At 42.5% G+C, this 18,569-nt stretch overlaps 2 protein-coding genes across 17 annotated transcripts in view; one reads left to right on the top strand and one right to left on the bottom strand.

Moving 5' to 3' along the window:
• Positions 1-18,569, top strand: part of INPP4B (inositol polyphosphate-4-phosphatase type II B) — a 496,579-nt gene that overhangs the window by 213,896 nt on the left and 264,114 nt on the right. The window lies entirely within an intron of this gene.
• On the bottom strand, positions 15,506-17,552 carry LOC135983645 (myb/SANT-like DNA-binding domain-containing protein 1). The gene is made up of 2 exons (XM_065596419.1): positions 16,976-17,552; positions 15,506-15,981 (listed from the first exon to the last, which is right to left on the bottom strand). The coding sequence occupies exons 1-2, from the start codon at positions 17,550-17,552 to the stop codon at positions 15,506-15,508; spliced, it is 1,053 nt and encodes a 350-aa protein (XP_065452491.1).

Below are 18,569 nucleotides of genomic sequence, written 5' to 3'. Positions count from 1 at the left end.
TACTAAATTGCTATTTTAAAAACTTTATATGTTACGAATATATGTAGCAGTTGTAACCTATATTATTACAACTGGGGCTCAACATTACAAAAAATAAATAAGTTGTGAGATGTATCATATCTGAATCTTCATAGTGTGGACCACCCACAATGTGACTTAAGGTCCCAGAATGACTGGAAACTTACTTACATGCTGGTAAATAAGCTAGAAAAAAAATTAGTGATTTGTCTGTACTTCTACATGGCACAAAGCAGAGGTGATCATGTTTGCATCCATCAATGAACAAAGTTGATTTTCAGACCAGATAGTTGGAAGAACAAAAACCAAAGCTGCTATCCTGAAACATCTTAGTTATTCTTTTGTTGTTTCTCCTTTACTTCAGTTGAGGCTGAAATAGTTCTAATAAGATAAATTTAGCATGTATTAAAGTTTGTTGAGTGTTGGGATTTAACTTTCAGAGCTAAATGGATGGGAGAATTTTCATTTATTTTGCCCAACCCCCCATTCTATCAAAATAGATGTTGGCTCTCATTTTCAAACTCTCTTGGTTTCTAGCATAGTTCAAAAACTGCCGGTCAAATTTTGTTCACATAAGTAGTCACATTGAAGACAGAGAGTGCTCCCATAGTGAGACTATCAGAATTTTTTGGAGTGTGCTGTTATAGTTGCCCTTTTTGAACAGTTGACTCAAAAAATTCGGAGATTATCCCTGCAAAGTCTGTGTTCCTGAATCAGAAAGCAGACAGTTAACTTCTCTCTGGCCTGCCATTTAACTTGCATTTATATAACAAGTGCAGTTTAATTATATTTAAGTACTGTGCAGCTGGTACCACATTTATTGTACTTGACACGCTGAGTGTTCTAGCCACACTTTTTTACATTTTTTTGTGCATCTGTCTATTATGTTGGCCACAATTACATCTTGGCTGTGTGACATTTTCTATAATCATAACTTTTTAATATAACGAAACAGAACCTTTGTTGTTTAAAAGGTCTAGGTTAGGAAGAATGTTTTGTTAATGAAGGTTTTCATACAGATGGAAATTTCAATAAAATAAGGCTATTTCTACTTTACTTTGAAGATGTAGCTGGAATAAAGAAGTTAATACAATGTGTTCAGGTTAACACTGAAATTCAAAAGCTGTAATTTTAAATTTAGCAAGCAAAGCCATGCATACAAGGCACTGGCTGCTGCCACATTCTGAAAAATGTACAGTGACATGTGTTTCCACATCACAAAGATTTTCTTTCCATATTGCCATAAGCCAGTTTATTTATGTTTCACTGACTTAAGTCCGACTGTCTTTAAGATTTGATAGTTGAGTTTTGTCTTAATGTTTGGGTTGCAGCTGTTCTATAGATCATTGTACTAGAAAGGCATAATATGCAGTGTTTAAAATACTGGGTTTTCCCTTTTAATATAGGCATACGATTCTTAACTTTAGCAAAGGTTTTTTAATGGATTTCAGGATAGCATGTCCATGTTTGCACAAGTTGGTGTAGTAAATTTTAATGCTGAAAGGGATTCATTCTTTTCAGAAATACTGTATAGAACTAGTCAGATAATACTATCATATGCCCAGCAGAGCTGCAGAAAATAGAAGGTGTGAAACACATTAATGTACATTACAGCTGGGAAGAGAGCAAATCTAGTTATTAGACTGAGTCAGGACTCCTACTCATATCAAAATTAAAAATACTGTATTGATTCTGTAGTTACTGTCCCAAACTTTTTATAAGGGGATTCTTCTGTTCCTAGCTCTGCTGCTGACTTGCTTCACTGGTGTGATTTTATGCAAGTGACTTAACCTTTCATTTCCTCAAACTTCCCATCTGTGCAATGGGTAAAATCACATCTACTTACCTTGGTTTTTAAAATGAGAAACTGGGAAGAAAAGTGCTATGGAGAATAAGTATGACATGTTATGGGGCCGGGAGATATCCTCCTGACCTGCATGTGGAGAGGACCTTCAACACATGGATCTGGATCTGGATCTGAACTTCTCCCCAGGAATGGGAGGCTCAGGAGCTACTGCAGCATGGTGCTGCAGTCTCTGGCCCCTGCAGAGGCCTCTCACCCAGGGTCCGTGTGCAGGAGGAGATGGAGAGGAGGAGGTCTGAGGCCAGAAGGGATGCCTCTCATCCCACCTCTGGTACTGCAGAAGTTACCTGGAAAAAGTTATACAAAGTCAAGGAACTTGGGGACTGCAGTTCAACAGGTAGACTCTGACAGCATGTCTGAATTGGAGTCATACTTCTAGGGGCCCACTGGAAGCCAGTGTGCACATGTATACGAGGCCTGGCCTTCTGTGGATCCGAGGGATCTACCAGCAGTGGAGGAGATACAATGGTGTTTACGCTCATTGTTCAACAGGATGCTGTGGGAATCTCTGCAAAGGAATTTTTGTGGAGAGTTCCAGGCCCAGAGAAGGGGAGGAACAGAATATTCTAGCCCACAGTTGTCTGTTAATATTTACATAGCCTTGTTTCCAAGTCCCATATTCATTTATTTATAAAATGTACATATGGTGAGGTCACACTCTTCTCATTCTTTAAAAACATTTGGAAGTATAAAATCTATGTAAAACTTCACAAGGAGGAACTTCATGTATTCTGGGATTAAATCTAAGTGAACCTATGAATTTTGTGCAGTAATTAAATGCTGGCATGCTGAAATAACCCTTTTTGGATAGACTCAACAACTGGAATTAATGAGGGGCTTGTAAAATACAAACAGCCATCCTAAGGTTGCATTCCCAGAGCAATAAGAAACAGGAAGCATACAAGGCAAATAGGACATAGCACATTCCACCTGATTTGAATCTCTCATTTCTTTTATCTCAACATCTCCGTTTATTGTTTACAGCAACAAATAAAAATAAATCAAATTATTAAGCAACTTTAATGAGAAACTGGGAAAAATATGTTTCTGATTGTAAAGCATATTTTAAAAGGGCAATATCAGCTTGTTTAGGTGAAAAAATTATTTGCCTTTAGCTGTTCTTTCTCATTGTGGCTCTTCATGTCTCAATCTCTCAGTAAATAGTCACAATTTGAATTAAAAGACACAAGAAGTTGTCAGTCATTTGTTTTATTTTTAATTTCTTGCCATTACAAATATCCCCTTTAATAATGAATTGCATTGGGTAATTGGAAATTAAGAACTTCTGTGGTATAAGAGGCATTTTAAGATAAGTCAATTTTGGAGCCAAATCCAAACTGACAGTGTTCCATGTTCCCTAGTGGGCTTTGATCTATATCACAAAACCACCACACACTTTGGCACAATTTGCTATCTCTGCTAAAGAGGCCCAAGGCTGGAATACCAGAGATGCTGCAGATCAGGATTTGACACGCATTAGCAGAGATGTATGTGAAAGCTTGCACATCACCTGCCTGAACTATGCCTGCCTCTAGCAATTGCTATTCGTTCCTCACTTTTGTGAAAACACATTCACAGAAAAGTTTTTTTTTTTTTTAAACTGCAAGAAGTATTAAAGTTGATAGGCACAAAAGTTCGTGCTCTTTTAAAGAAGAATATGAGTTTTTTTAAAAAAGCTTTATTTTAATTATCTGTAAAAGAGTAAGGCAGATAAATCTCACACTGAGGCTCCCAAAAGAGCATAACACTCTCCACCTGGATCTTGTTTGGATTTGACCCAATTGTACGCAGCTCTGTTCAAACAAGTCTAGACATTGCAGACATTTGGGAGATTTCCTTGGTGATATGATATGTGTACTTACCAAAAACGGCATCATGAATTGCTGATACCTTACACTTCTTCCTGAGTAAATTATAGGAAAGTCTTATAGAAATTGACTAGAAATTTAAAAGGTTACCAAAAGGAGCCGACACATGAGGAAATCATTACTGATGTCTTCATAATTAAGTGTTTCAATCTGTAGTGATTTAAGCTAAAAACCAGAGCGGTATTTACATGTAGGCCAACAATCTGATCCAAACCCATTGAGGTCAGAGTATTTCTATTGATTTCAATGAGCTTTGGATCAGGCCCCAAATGGTCCCAGGCCACAGGCAGTGATAAATGAGGGACAGTGTCCATTGGCGAAAGGAGGAGAAAAGGGTTAAATAAATGTTTTTTCCTAAAGAAAATTCCATTTTTTTCTTTTGGACTCCTTTGGTGGGAGTCTAATTATCTGGAGTTCAGTCCTTCAAGTTGCTGAGCTCCCTTGTTGATGTGCTGAATGCTTCAAATTCCCAGTGGACATTGTGGCCCCACAGGTCCTTTGAAGGGTCAAGGCCTTGGATTATGTCCAGTTCATTCTTGATATTTTGTATATTTGTCAAATCGCAACAGGTCCCTGAGGAGTTAAGACATACAACTTTTCTTTTAAAAAGGGCCTGTTTACAGAGAAAATGTGTTGCTATTACCTTCTGTATTCACAGCCAAAGCATGTGTGTGAAACCAAAAAGAAGCAATTGTAAGTATCCAGTTAAATGCTACTTTTTGTTCTAGCATCATATGTTATCTTTTATTCTTCATAAGGGTATTTCCATTTTCCATTTTTTCCCCAAAAACCAATTGTAGACAAAAGGAAATAATTTTAACAATTTTCCTAATGAATATTTTTTCCATTTCTTTGAGATTTCTGATCTGAATTCTTTAGCACCATGAAAGGTCAAATGTTGTTATTGTATTTATCTTCTCAAACATCTCCTGCTTTTACAAAAGGGCATAAATCCACACAATATAGAGGAAAAACTAGAATTATATGTTCAGAACTCAGCTCTTCAGTTAGAACAGCCAAAAATTTACAATCTAATGTAAAATATTTTTAGACACAAACATTGAAAGGATAAAAACAATCATATTCTGAATGGCTGGAAGAGTCTGGAATTCAGCGATTGCTTTATTCTTGCAAAAGTAAGAAGCTGGGACCATTTTGAACATGCAAGCTAGTTGTCTTCTAAAGTATTGGATTATAAATTTCTGAAAGTAGAAAACGGTAAATTAAAACAAACTAGTATGCAGTTCTTTTTCCCACTATGTCTCTCTCAGAAATAATTACATTTTTTACAATCACAGATACATTTGCATCTTAAATTGTATACCAGTGGGTGAATAGTTGTTAAAAAGTCAAGCCAGCAAATGACAATTGTGGTATAATATAGGGTTTTCTCTTCCTGAGAAGAAGTATTCAGTAAACCACTCTTGGTTGAAATTCTCTACGCTTGCTCTGATTATGGAGCTGATCTTTTTGTTTTGTTTTCTGACTATGAATAGAACGGATCATGGAAGCCAGAAGTGAAAAAACTTTCACTTTTTAGTATGTTGTTTGATGAACTGTTTGTGGAGGGTAAGACACAAGCAGGCAGCAGTGATGACCATAAAGCAGTGGTAGGTGCAGAGAAGAACATGTTTATGGCCTGTATACAGAGTCTGATATTTATGCATTTATTTCAGTTTTTATAGCATCTATCTGATGTAAATAGTTAGGTAATTCTGAAAATATTATCCTAAGTGACTTAGGAGCTTAATTCTCACTTTCAAAAGTGTCTGAGGACTTGTCTAGTCCTGGGGAAGTTAATGTAAAATACCTAGGGGTCTGAATTTAAAGTTCTAAAGCGATTCAACATTAACTTCCCATGTGGACACTCTTATTAAGGGCTGGTCTAGACAAACAGTTAGTGTGTGGCAAGGTGGGGTGTAAATCTACCGTGCACTTAGTGTCCCTGTGGACTCTGCTGGTGTTCCCTAGTGCACACTGACTTACTCCTGTTTCTAAGTGGAGCAAATTAAAGAACACAAGGGAACGTTTAGTGCATAGCACCAGGTTCCACTTGGACATTTAGTGCGCGGCATGCTGGAATGTTGTCAATTTACACTGCAGCTTGCTGTGCACTAAGTGTTAATCTAGATATGCCCTAAGAGTGCCTTTGTGCAGTTTAGATTAATCCACTTCCAAAGCTGTACTCTTAGTGGAGAGTAAGAGCATCCCCATGGGGATCTAATGCAGAATAGCTAATCAGCACTACCTATTTCACACTAGTTATTCCATGTTTCCCCCCCCCCCCATGTAGACAAGCGCTTAGGAGTCTAAGTCTGACTGAAAGTCAATAGGACTTAGGGATCCTAAGTCATTCATGTGCTTTGGATAATTAACCTTTGGTGATTTTACAACATTAAAATGATCATAACAATATGTTTCTGTAAAAATAAATAAAGCTAGCTGTACATGACCATGACCCTAGCTATTAACAGCTCAATGATTATAATAAGAGTAGCTCTCAGTCCAACCCACTGTATTCTACCCATTTCTGCACTATAGCCCCCAAATACCTAGGAAAATTATGGGTGAGATGTATATACTGTTAGCTCTACTTATATTTCATGTACTGGAGTAGGCTCCATTTTCAGGTGGCACATGCACAGTGACTAGAAAGTGATACATAGTTCAGTGAATAAAATGTGGGATAGTTGGGATCATGTGGCTTATAGTTTAAATCTAGAAGAGGTGGCGTGTGTATCTTTATCTGTATAGAGGATACACTGTGAAAAGTCAATATTTAAATATCTATTAACATTCTCAAATGACAAATATGTATTTATAATCACACCTCTATCTTGAGGAAGTTTTTTTCTATTTGCTGGGCTAATTGTTGCTGATAGCCTTGTCTTTCCTGGTCCAGGATCCCTCTTAAACTGTATTTAATTATACTCTTTTTGAGTATAGATTATACTCTTTCTGTTCAGAGAAAGATGACCGATTTATTAAAGCAAACCCTAACTCCAAAGTGCAGAAGTGTATATTTGATCTGAGGGGGACAAATATTTCCCTACAGTGGAATTTTTGATCCAGATAACCATTGGTTCAACCAGATGTTTGTGCTGAATTCAATTCAGGCGATATAAGGAGTCCAAAATACACTAAAGGTGATTAAATGTTAAAGTTACTAGAGGAAAGTTAAGTCATGAATAAATGTCTGATTTAGAGAGGAATTCCTCAACCCCCAGCAATTTCCCAGGCCACATGAAACTTGAAATGCCAAAAAATGCTAAATAAAATTTACTTTACTCAGGTATTAGCCATATTTTATTCTGTTTGAACAGTGGAAAACAAAGCAAAACATGAACATTTCATCCCTCTGGGAGTTTATGAAGGAATCCTCGAAATAAAATGCAATTATACTAGTTCATTATGCGTTGCATAAGTGTGTTTATATTTAGTCTTTTTGGCATTTGTTTTATTGTGCCTTGGGACTTATGCTTTTTCTTCTGACTTTGGTTCACCACACTCCTAGTTTTCCATAGGAATCTCAAAGTGGGCACATGCAAGGATTTTTATTATTCTATTTATCTGTTGATATGCATTTCTGTAACTTACTGAATTACACTTAAAATTTGGAGTCCTATCTGCAGACTCCCTTGCATGTCCCCCTCTATCTCCACCACCAGAAAAAATGGTTTGAATAACTGGTCATTCAAAAGATTGGTGTTTGTAAAATTAAAGTTCCACTGTAGTGTTTATTGTAATATCCCTGTTGGACCAATAAATTACATTAGTGCAAAAACATCGGGCAAAAGATTTTAGCTGTGCTTTTGGAGAGCTACAGACTTGTTTTTTACTGCAGAAGACTGTTTGACCGTTAAACGGATTTGAGACTGTTCCTACTGAAAGGCAAAACTTCTGCTGACCACAGTGGAGCAAGACAATGCACCATGACCACAGAAGTGTGGTTAGGCCAAAATCTAGCAAGCAAGGGGAAACTGGCAGTTCTAGTGAGCAAGTGCCTTCTGCAGAAAGAAGGTTTAAAAAAACAAAAAAACACCACATGTAGCATATTGAGTTGGCTTGACCTGTGGCATTATATCCTGTTAGGGCTGGATTTCTCTTGTATTTCATGCACCTCATGGGATCCAGTTACGTGCAGCTGCCTGTATTGCTCTGTGTTTTGGCTATATATCCAAAGTTTGGCCTTCTGTCTACAAATGCTGTTATTAAGGAGGATGGGGGGAAAGTCAGTATGATTACATGCAGTGGACGTCAGGCCAGAATTCATCCCTATTAGCACAAAATTGTCTGTGTTTTTGTGTGTCGAGTGTATATGTGTATCTGTTCCACCAAAATTTGTGAGCGGAGCCAGAGGCAGTAATGAGTAGGGCAGCCATTTTCTCTGGCATGTTTCCCTCTTCACCCTTCAGAAAACTGAATGGGTATCTCAGAAGGAGTTAACGATGATCCAAGTGAAGTGGCTCCAAAAGTGGTTTTTTTGTTTTTGTTTTAAAGTCTTGTGCCATTGTGGTGCAAGGGACAAGAGCGTCTTCATCTTTCCAGCATCATCTGAGACATCCTAATCAGCAAAACTATTCTGGGAAGAGAGCAGCCATATGAATTGGAGTTGTCTTCACTGTCCATATTTGTTTTTATTTACTTTGCCAGTGAGATCACTTCAGACTGGATTGTCTGCCTCTATAATAGCAGAATTATGTCATGTGGGACAAAAGTGATTTCTTCCCTGTTTGAGCGTCAGCCAGTGTCTCACTGAGATCCTCAGAGAGCTTGAGTTACAGCTTGGATTTTGATCCATAACCTTAGCTGGTGAAATACAGCCTGGAATCCTGAGTCTGTTATTTCGACAGATTCTCAGTCCCTCCCTTCAGGAGGGTAACTGGATGGCTTCTCAAAAATAAGCAATTGCTAGGCCCTTACTCAAGAATGCCCCTTTACGGAATGTCCCTTTTTTGAAAACCTAATTAAGACAGTTGTGATGAGGAAACAATAGCAGTTTCTGGGGTCCTAACTTCTGTCCGACTTTTGTCCATTCTAATGTTAGATTTGAGTATGAAAAGAGAAACCACATTGGTCTCACTAGTCAGTGGTCTTCACATGCTGGACAAAGAAATTGTTCATGCTCATTGTTTTAGATTTATCAGTAGTAGTCTTCAATAGTAGTAATTATGAGGCATTATGGACTTAATCAGAGATAGTTATAATTACTCATGAGTGGCTCTGTTCTTTCCTTCCTGAGGGCCCATTAGCATAGTATCTGATCTGCCCCAAGAGCGTTCTCACATGGGGCTACCACAGGACTTCATTTTCTTACCCTTGTGGTTTAACATGTTTGTGAAGTGTTGTGAACTACTATGCTTTCAGTGTGCAGATGACAAAAAGCTCCATTTCATTAAACCCCGTTGGTGCAGCTTTTCTAGTGTCTAATCAAGACATCAAGAAGTTTAGATATCAGCATGTTTTTTTAGATTCAGTTTGGATAAAGCTGAGATGACGTTGAAGGCATGGGGGAGAAAATTACAGGGAATGGAAGAGAATGTATCAGCTATCTTGATTGAGGGAATATGCGCTCCTTTTGTCATTTGGTTTGCAACTTGCTTTCCTGTGTATGCTAAGCTTTTTGGATGTCCAAGTACATACAGAGGCCAAGAATATATTTTTCCCTCTGTGCTTGGCGGAAAGGTTGCAACCTTTTGTTTTAGATGAAGAACTTGCTATAGTTATCTATGTCACCTCTAGCTAGAATTAGTGCAGTGCGTTCTACCTGCAGCTACTCTTACAAGTGCTATCTTGTGTAGAATCCTTCAGCCCATGTATCAGTATTCAACGGTACTTCTCTTGGGAAGCATGTTAGGGAGCTCTGTAGTTTGGACAAAATTATCGCTAAGCCTTTTGACCTGACCAGGTAGCTAAAGTTTGAGGTCTTGCAGGTTGTTTCCATTAGGAAGAGAAATTGGTGATGAAAGTCAAGTATTTCTTCAATTCAGTCCTGTTTATTTACAAAGAACATACATAGTCTTTTTTGCCCTGAACACAATAGGAATCAAACAGCAGGAGAAAGTTTTGTATTGCTCCAAATCTCTTTCTAGTCAGCATTCTATCCCAAAGCTCTCCTTTCAGTGTTTTCTCAAAGTCATGGAAAAATGCCTCTCCAGCTGTGTCTGGGGCTTCCTTGCTGCCTTTTCTGTTTAACTTTTGTGATGTTTCTGATGCTTCTCTCTCAAAAACAGACACTCAGCTTCATTCAAATCAACCGGCATGCCCCTGCATTTGTTGTTAGACCCCAGGAAACTCCTTGGACCATGTGGCCCACCCACTGCCTAGGCTTGAGTCTCTTTTATAAAGCAAAATTATATACATTTTTGAAAGCAGCTTTTCATCTACAATGCATTATCCCATAAATTAACATCTATTGATTGACAATATATTGATACTTTCTGCTAACAATTCATAGTGTACAGAAATATAAGCCTACAAAATTTGAGGTCTGCTTTGAAAATCAGGCCTAATTCATTTGCCTAGGTCATGTAGCAAAGCTGTTGGGATTAGGACCCAGGTCTCCTACTTCCCAGTCCTTCAGTCCTCTCCAGTTAATGGTAGTGAGAATACCAGTATACTTAGCACTTGTATAGGCCCTTATATCTTCAGAATATGTTATAAATCCCAACACCTCTACGAATAGCTGGCAAACAAAGTAAATGACTTCTCTAAGGCAACTGAAGAAGTCATTGTCAGAACAGGGATTAGAACCCAGGAGTCTCATCAGATTAGATATCGTGCCTCAAATTTACAGTAAAACAGGCAGTTCTAGCTTGAGTGCAGAAGGAGAGGTACAAAGCCATATAAATAGGAAGAAAGCAAAGAAGGAAGAAGTAGGACCGCTGAAGACTATAGCCGGAGAGGAGATTAAAGATAATCTAGGCATGGCGCAATATCTCAACGAATATTTTGCATCGGTGTTTAATGAGGCCAATGAAGGTATTAGGGATACTAGCACCATGACAGAGGGGCAAACAGAATGGGGGATTACCATATCCGAGGTAGAAACAAAGCTCGAACGCCTTAATGGGGCTAAGTCGGGAGGACCGGACGATCTTCATCCGAGAATATTGAAGGAATTAGCGCGAGAAATAGCAGGCCCATTAGCGATAATATTTAATGAATCTGTAAACTCGGGGGTGGTTCCGTTAGACTGGAGAATAGCTAATGTGGTTCCTATTTTCAAGAAAGGGAAAAAAAGTGATCCGGGTAACTACAGGCCTGTTAGTTTAACATCTGTAGTGTGCAAGGTGCTGGAGAAAATTCTGAAAGAGAAACTAGTTGAGGACCTTGAGGTTAATGGCAAGTGTGATAAATTACAACATGGTTTTACGAAGGGCAGATCGTGCCAAACGAATCTGATCTCCTTCTTCGAGAAAGTAACGGACTTATTAGATAAGGGAAATGCGGTGGACCTAATATACCTGGATTTCAGTAAAGCGTTTGATACTGTACCCCATGAGGAATTATTGGTTAAGCTGGAAAAGATGGGGATCGATATGAAAATCCAGAGGTGGATAAGGAATTGGTTAATGGGGAGAATGCAGCGGGTCGTATTGAAGGGTGAACTGTCAGGTTGGAGGGAGGTTACCAGTGGAGTTCCTCAGGGTTCGGTTTTGGGACCCATTTTATTTAATCTATTTATAACTGACCTCGGAACCGATTGCAGGAGTGGACTGATCAAGTTTGCGGATGATACGAAGGTGGGAGGCGTTGCCAATTCGGAGGAGAATAGGGATATTCTGCAGGGAGACTTGAATGAGCTTGTGAATTGGAGTATCAGAAATAGGATGAAATTTAATAGTGAAAAGTGTAAGGTGATGCATTTAGGGATGACTAACAACAATTTTAGTTACAAGCTGGGGACGCATTGGTTAGAAGTAACGGAAGAGGAGAAGGACCTAGGGGTTCTTGTAGACCGGAGGATGACTATGAGTCGACAATGTGACGTGGCGGTGAAAAAAGCCAATGCGGTCTTGGGATGCATTAGGCGAGGTATATCTAGTAGGGATAAGGAGGTGCTGCTTCCGTTGTATAAGGCGCTGGTGAGACCTCATTTGGAGTACTGTGTGCAATTCTGGTCTCCCATGTTTAAAAAAGATGAACTCAAATTTGAACGGGTGCAGAGAAGGGCCACTAGGATGATCAGAGGAATGGAAAACCTGTCGTATGAAAGGAGACTAGAGGAGCTCGGGTTGTTTAGTCTGACAAAACGAAGGCTGAGGGGGGATATGATTGCTCTCTTTAAATATATCAGAGGGATAAATACCAGGGAGGGAGAGGAATTATTCCAGCTTAGTACTAATGTGGACACGAGAACGAATGGATATAAACTGGCAGTGGGGAAATTTAGGCTTGAAATTAGACGAAGGTTTCTGACCGTCAGAGGGGTGAAATATTGGAACGGCCTTCCGAGGGAAACGGTGGGGGCAAGGGACCTATCTGGTTTTAAGATTAAATTAGATAAGTTTATGGAGGGAATGGTTTAATGGTAAAACATATTAGCTGAGGAATACCGAGCAATAGCAGGTAAATAGTATAATGGCTAACAAGGGTCAGGCTGGAGACTCTTGCCTACATGCTCGGGGTCTTACTGATCGCCATATTTGGGGTCGGGAAGGAATTTTCCTCCAGGGTAGATTGGCTGAGGCCCTGGAGGTTTTTCGCCTTCCTCCGCAGCATGGGGCAGGGATCGCTAGCAGGAGGGTTCTCTGCCAATTGAAGTCACCAAGACACAGGATTTGGGGACTTCATCAGCAGAGTCAAGGGAAGGGTAGGGACGGTTTTGTGGCCTGCAGCATGCAGGGGGTCAGACCAGATGATCATAATGGTCCCTTCTGACCTTAAAGTCTATGAGTCTATGAGAAGCATCAAGGACTGGAGTGACACAGCTCAGGTAAAATGAACAAGACAGGTCTTTTCTCTTAAATTTCTGTATTACTCCAGAGTGGATTAATGATTATACCTTCTGTAGACCCACCCACTGCCCAAGGCTGTGTTAGCTGCTGTGGAGCTCCATTTGCTCCCATAGTAGTGCACTACCAATGCTGAATTCAATACTTTGTATAAAGCCTTGTGGGATACTTTAAGTGTGAAAGGTGCCAGAAAAATCAAATTAAATATTATTCTATAAAAAAACATTGAACCTGGGATTGTTATGGTGCTTGCTATTGTTCTGTATAATTTGCCATGTGTTTTTGTTTTCCTTGAATAAAGAAGACTGGTGTATACCAATATTATCAATATGCACAATGTGCTGAATTGTGCAAATAATTTCTTTTCTTGCCTGTGACACTCTAAGGCCTTGTCTACACTACGAGAGTAGTTTGATTTTACTTGCATCGAATTTTTGGAATCGATATTGCAAAGTCGAACGTGTGTGTCCACACTAAGGACAGTAATTCGACTTTGTGAGTCCACACTAACGGTGAAAGCGTCGACATTCGAAGCGGTGCACTGTGGTCAGCTATCCCACAGTTCCCGCAGTCCCCTCTGCCCATTGGAATTCTGGGTGTAGCCGCAAAAGCCTTCTGGGTAACAAAATGTGTCCAGGGTGCTTTTGGGTAACTGTCGTCATCCGTCCATCACTCCCGCCCTCCCTCCCTGAAAGCGCCGGCGGGAAATCAGTTCGCGCACTTTTCCAGTCATTGACAGCGCGGACGCCACAGCACTGCGAGCATGGAGCACGCTGCGACCATCGCTGCAGTTGTGGCCGCTCTCAACGCCTCGCAGCTTATCATACAGGTTTCCCTGAGGCAGATGCAGAAAAGTCAGGCGAGGAGGCTACGGCACCGCGGTGATGGCCTGAAGACTGAGAGTAGCACAGACCTCTCAGAAAGCACGGGACCCAGCGCCGAGGACATCACGGTGGCAATGGGTCATGTTGATGCCGTGGAACGGCGATTCTGGGCACGGGAAACAAGCACTGAGTGGTGGGACCGCATAGTGCTGCAGGTCTGGGATGAATCCCAGTGGCTGCGAAACTTTCGCATGCGGAAGGGAACTTTCCTGGAACTTTGTGAGTTGCTGTCCCCTGCCCTGAAGCGCAATGACACACGGTTGCGAGCTGCACTGACTGTCCAGAAGCGAGTGGCCATAGCCCTCTGGAAGCTTGCAACGCCAGACAGCTACCGGTCAGTCTCGAACCAGTTTGGGGTGGGCAAATCTACCGTGGGGGTTGTTGTGATGCAAGTAGCGAAGGCAATCGTTGATGTACTGCTGCCAAAGGTAGTGACCCTGGGAAACGTGGAGGCGATCATAGATGGCTTCGCAGCGATGGGATTCCCAAACTGCGGTGGGGCCATAGATGGAACTCACATCCCTATCCTGGCACCGGACCACCAGGCCACCCAGTACATTAACCGAAAGGGCTACTTTTCCATGGTGCTGCAAGCACTGGTGGACCACAGGGGACGTTTTACCAACATCTACGTGGGACAGCCGGGCAAGGTTCATGACGCTCGTGTTTTCAGGAACTCTGGTCTGTTTAGACGGCTGCAGCAAGGTATTTACTTCCCGGACCACAAAATAACTGTTGGGGATGTGGTGATGCCTATAGTCATTCTCGGGGACCCAGCCTACCCGCCAATGCCCTGGCTCATGAAGCCCTATACTGGCGCCCTGGACACTGAAAAAGAACTCAACTACCGGCTGAGCAAGTGCAGAATGGTGGTGGAGTGTGCTTTTGGCCGTCTCAAGGGGAGATGGAGAAGCTTACTGACTCGCTGTGATCTCAGCGAAACCAATATCCCCATTGTTATAGCAGCTTGCTGTGTGCTTCACAATCTCTGTGAGAGCAAGGGGGAGACCTTTATGGCGGGGTGGGAGGTTGAGGAAAATAGCCTGGCTGCTGATTACGCACAGCCAGACAGCCGGGCGATTAGAAGAGACCAGCGGGAAGCGCTGTGCATCCGGGAGGCTTTGAAAGCTAAGTTCCTGAGTGAGCAGGGTAACCTGTGACTTTAAAGTTTGTGTACAGAGAAGCTGAACCTGCCCCTGTTTCTTTACCCAGTTAATGTTGACTATCCTATCCAGTTACATACCCCCTTCACCCCCCTTCCAACACACGTTTCGAAATAAAAATAGTTCTACTTTGTTAATGCACACCGTTTTCTTTAATACTGTTTTCGCGGGAATTTTTTAAAACTGGGACGCAGACTGTGGTGCGGAGCGGGTGTAGTGTAGTGTAGTGACGCGAATGAAGCTTCTAAACTCAAGGATTGACAGGCTCCGCTGCGGTGGGATGGTTGTTTCAATGGAGCCTGTCACCCCTCCTGATCAGGACTGTGTGTATGGGGGGGCTATGTGACTTTGTGGCAGGGGGAGGACGGTTACAGATCCCCTGCTGTGTGGCTCTGTGATCCTGCATAAGGACCGCCGCTTAAGATCTGTAACTGCCCTCCCCCGCCACAAAGTCACAGAGCAACCCACCCCCCACCACATAACATGAAAACCACCTCCCAGACTAACCAGGGTAACTAGTCACTGCATCACTGCACTGTGTATGTGCCCTGCTGCTGTACCTGCCCCCGCCTATGTACCCTGCCAAAGATGACTGTCCTGTCCAATTACCAACCCCCTTTCCCCTCCTCCTCCAAAAGAACATGATTGAAACAGTAGTTAACAGAAACGTATTTTTTATTATCAACTACACATGGAACTGGGAGGTGAAACTTGGACGGGGGCTTGTGTCAGGCGGGAAGGAAAGAACTTTTCAAATTTTGGGGAATGAGAGCCTTCTGCTACTAGAGCTCTCTGCAGGGGTGGAGTGAGAGTTAGCACGGACTCTACCGCCTCTCCTTCTTTGCACTTTGGGTGAGGTGGGTATGGGACTTGGTGGCGGGGGAGGGCGGTTAGAGATAGACTGCAGCGGGGCTCTGTCCTCCTGCCTCCGTTCCTGCAGAACATCCACAAGGCGCCGGAGCGTGTCCGTTTGCTCCCTCAGTAGTCTAAGCAGCGTTTGAGTCGCCTGCTGGTCTTCCTGCTGCCACCTCTCCTCCCGATCCATGTTGGCTTGGTGCATTTGGGTCAAGTTCTCCCGCCACTGGCTCTGCTGTGCTGCCTGGGCTCGGGAACAGGCCATAAGCTCTGAGAACATGTCCTCCCGTGTCCTCTTCTTCCTACGCCTAATCTGCGCTAGCCTCTGGGAGTGTGATGCCAGGCTAGGTTGTGAGACAGTCGCAGATGGGGCTGTGGAAATGGGAAAAAGGGAGTGAATTCCTCAGAAAGATAAATGTAGTTGTGAACAAAGAACATAGTCTTTCTCTGTGAACAAGACCATGCACAGCACCTATCACATGCGCACTCAGCACAAGGTCGAATTCTCGGCCTTCGCATTCAGTGCCTGGGGTCTTGCACAGCACATTTGAGAAGCGGGGCAGCACAACGGAATTTCTGTTGCAGGCAGACATGGTAAGCCGTAGATTTGTGGCAGTGTAAAACTTTTATATTACCACTGGCCTCATTTCACATTTAAAGCAATGTCAGTCCCTGCTGCCAGCAATCCGGCAAGCGGGAACTCTGCCCCTGTCCCACCCCCTCACGGCTGTCCCCGGGAACGATCCCTTTCGGCTGCCCCTCTCCCGCCTCCACCGCGTGGCTGCAAACCAGCGGTTACAGTTCTGTAAAGGAACGGGCAAGCAGTCCCAACACTAATATTCCCCTACCTAATTCAAAGCAGGTCACCATGAGCGACATCACCCTGATGAGGATCTCTGAGAGCGAGAGAGAGAGAATGCTCCGGGAAAGCCTCCAAAGACCAGGGCCGTATGCCGCCCTGCTGTGCAGAGCAATGATTCCCGAGTACTTGATAGTCTCGTGGCGCGGCAACGTGTCGTACTTCGGAGGACCCAATAAGGCCGCTCTCCCCAGGAACCTCATGCAACGGCTTTCCAATTACCTCCAGGAGAGCTTCATCGAGATGTCCCAGGAGGATTACTGCTCTATCCCCGGACATATAGACCGCATTTTACTGTAGCTGCAGTAGCAGGGACTAAACAGTAGAGCGGCTTGGGCAGGACAATCACGGAAAACTGGACATTGCTAGATTTTTTTTCAAAACTTGCACTGCCCATGACTGAACTGTTAAGCGCCTAGGGTAAAGTAATCATGAACAACCCATTCTTTTAATTGTTAATATTCCTGTTCCGTTAAAAATAAATGTTTAGATGTTTACAACACTTACTGGCTGATCCTTCCCCAGATTCTGTGTCCGGGGTAACGGCTGGGGACGCTTGGTAGGGGATCTCTGTAAGGGTGATGAAGAGATCCTGGCTGTCGGGGAAATCAGCGTTGTGAGCGCTGCCGACTGCCTCGCCCTCCTCATCTCCTTCCTCATCTTCCCCATCCCCTAACAAGTCCGAGGAACCGGCCGTGGACACTATCCCATCCTCAGAGTCCACGGTCAGTGGTGGGGTAGTGGTGGCGGCCGCACGGAGGATGGAATGCAGTGCCTCGTAGAAACGGGATGTCTGGGGATGGGATCCGGAGCGTCCGTTTGCCTTTTTGGTCTTCTGGTAGCCTTGTCTCAGCTCCTTGATTTTCACGCGGCACTGCGTTGCATCCCAGCTGTATCCTCTCTCTGACATGTCTTTAGAGATCTTCTCATAGATCTTTGCATTCCGTTTCTTGGAGCGCAGCTCAGAAAGCACGGACTCATCGCCCCACACAGCGATGAGATCCGAGACTTCCCGATCAGTCCATGCTGGGGCCCTCTTTCTATTCACAGACTGCACGGCCATCACTGCTGGAGAGCTCTGCATCGTTGCCAGTGCTGCTGTGATCGCCACAATGTCCAGACAGGAAATGAGATTCAAACTGGCCAGACAGGAAAAGGAATTCAAATTCAAATTTTCCCGGGGCTTTTCCTGTGTGGCTGGTCAGAGCATCCGAGCTCGTACTGCTGTCCAGAGCGTCAACAGAGTGGTGCACTGTGGGATAGCTCCCGGAGCTATTAGCGTCGATTTCCATCCACACCTACCCTAATTCGACATGGCCATGTCGAATTTAGCGCTACTCCCCTCGTCGGGGAGGAGTACAGAAGTCGAATTAAAGAGACCTCTGTGTCGAACTAAATAGCATCGCAGTGTGGACGGGTGCAGGGTTAATTCGATGTAACGGCGCTAACTTCGACATAAACGCCTAGTGTAGACCAGGCCTAAACAAATAATACTTAGCTATACATAGAATGGTGAATTACATTTTGCCTACCTAACACCAATGTAGTAATTTCAGGTAATTGTACAACACTTTATTTGTGGTTGCTCATTCATGTGATTTATATCTTTTTGGCTGGTGCACATTCCTAATTAATGAGTCCTAGGAACTATGAAAGACTGCCTACAACATTTTATTAGAGTCATTTAGCCTTTAATATTTCACCAAAAAATGTACAATTATCTCCCTATTGGGGGAGGGGGGAGAAGGATGACATTTTTTATTACTGTTGAATTTAATGTAATATTATATAATTTGTATAATCAGGAAGCAAGGTCAGTGAAATCACACTGAGTAACTGGAAAAAATGGATTGCTTTTGCTAACATTAATATGAAGAAGACATCCATTACCAAATGTTTTGATGATAACTTTTAAAATAAAAATTTATTCAGTAAATAAATATATGATATACAGTTAAGTGTGTGGTGTTATGTATCAATGAACCTTGCTGCATTTGCTGTGCACATGCATTGTAATGAGTTGCTCTATGAAACGATTAATATAGTGAATGCATATTGCATTTAATTGGTGAATCCCCACATCTGAAATAAATGTTTCATG

The sequence above is a fragment of the Chrysemys picta genome, chromosome 5, assembly GCF_011386835.1.
Source record: "Chrysemys picta bellii isolate R12L10 chromosome 5, ASM1138683v2, whole genome shotgun sequence".
NCBI classification, from domain to species: domain Eukaryota; kingdom Metazoa; phylum Chordata; order Testudines; family Emydidae; genus Chrysemys; species Chrysemys picta.
This window is presented reverse-complemented; position numbering and strand designations above follow the sequence as displayed.

Bases quoted from the DNA above. Each gene is read 5' to 3' on its own strand.
- LOC135983645 (XM_065596419.1), bottom strand. From the start codon at position 17,552: ATGCAGAGCTCTCCAGCAGTGATGGCCGTGCAGTCTGTGAATAGAAAG. The intron at 15,982-16,975 runs GTAAGTGTTGTA...CCATTTCCACAG, and splicing joins ATCTGGGGAAGGATCAGCCA to CCCCATCTGCGACTGTCTCA.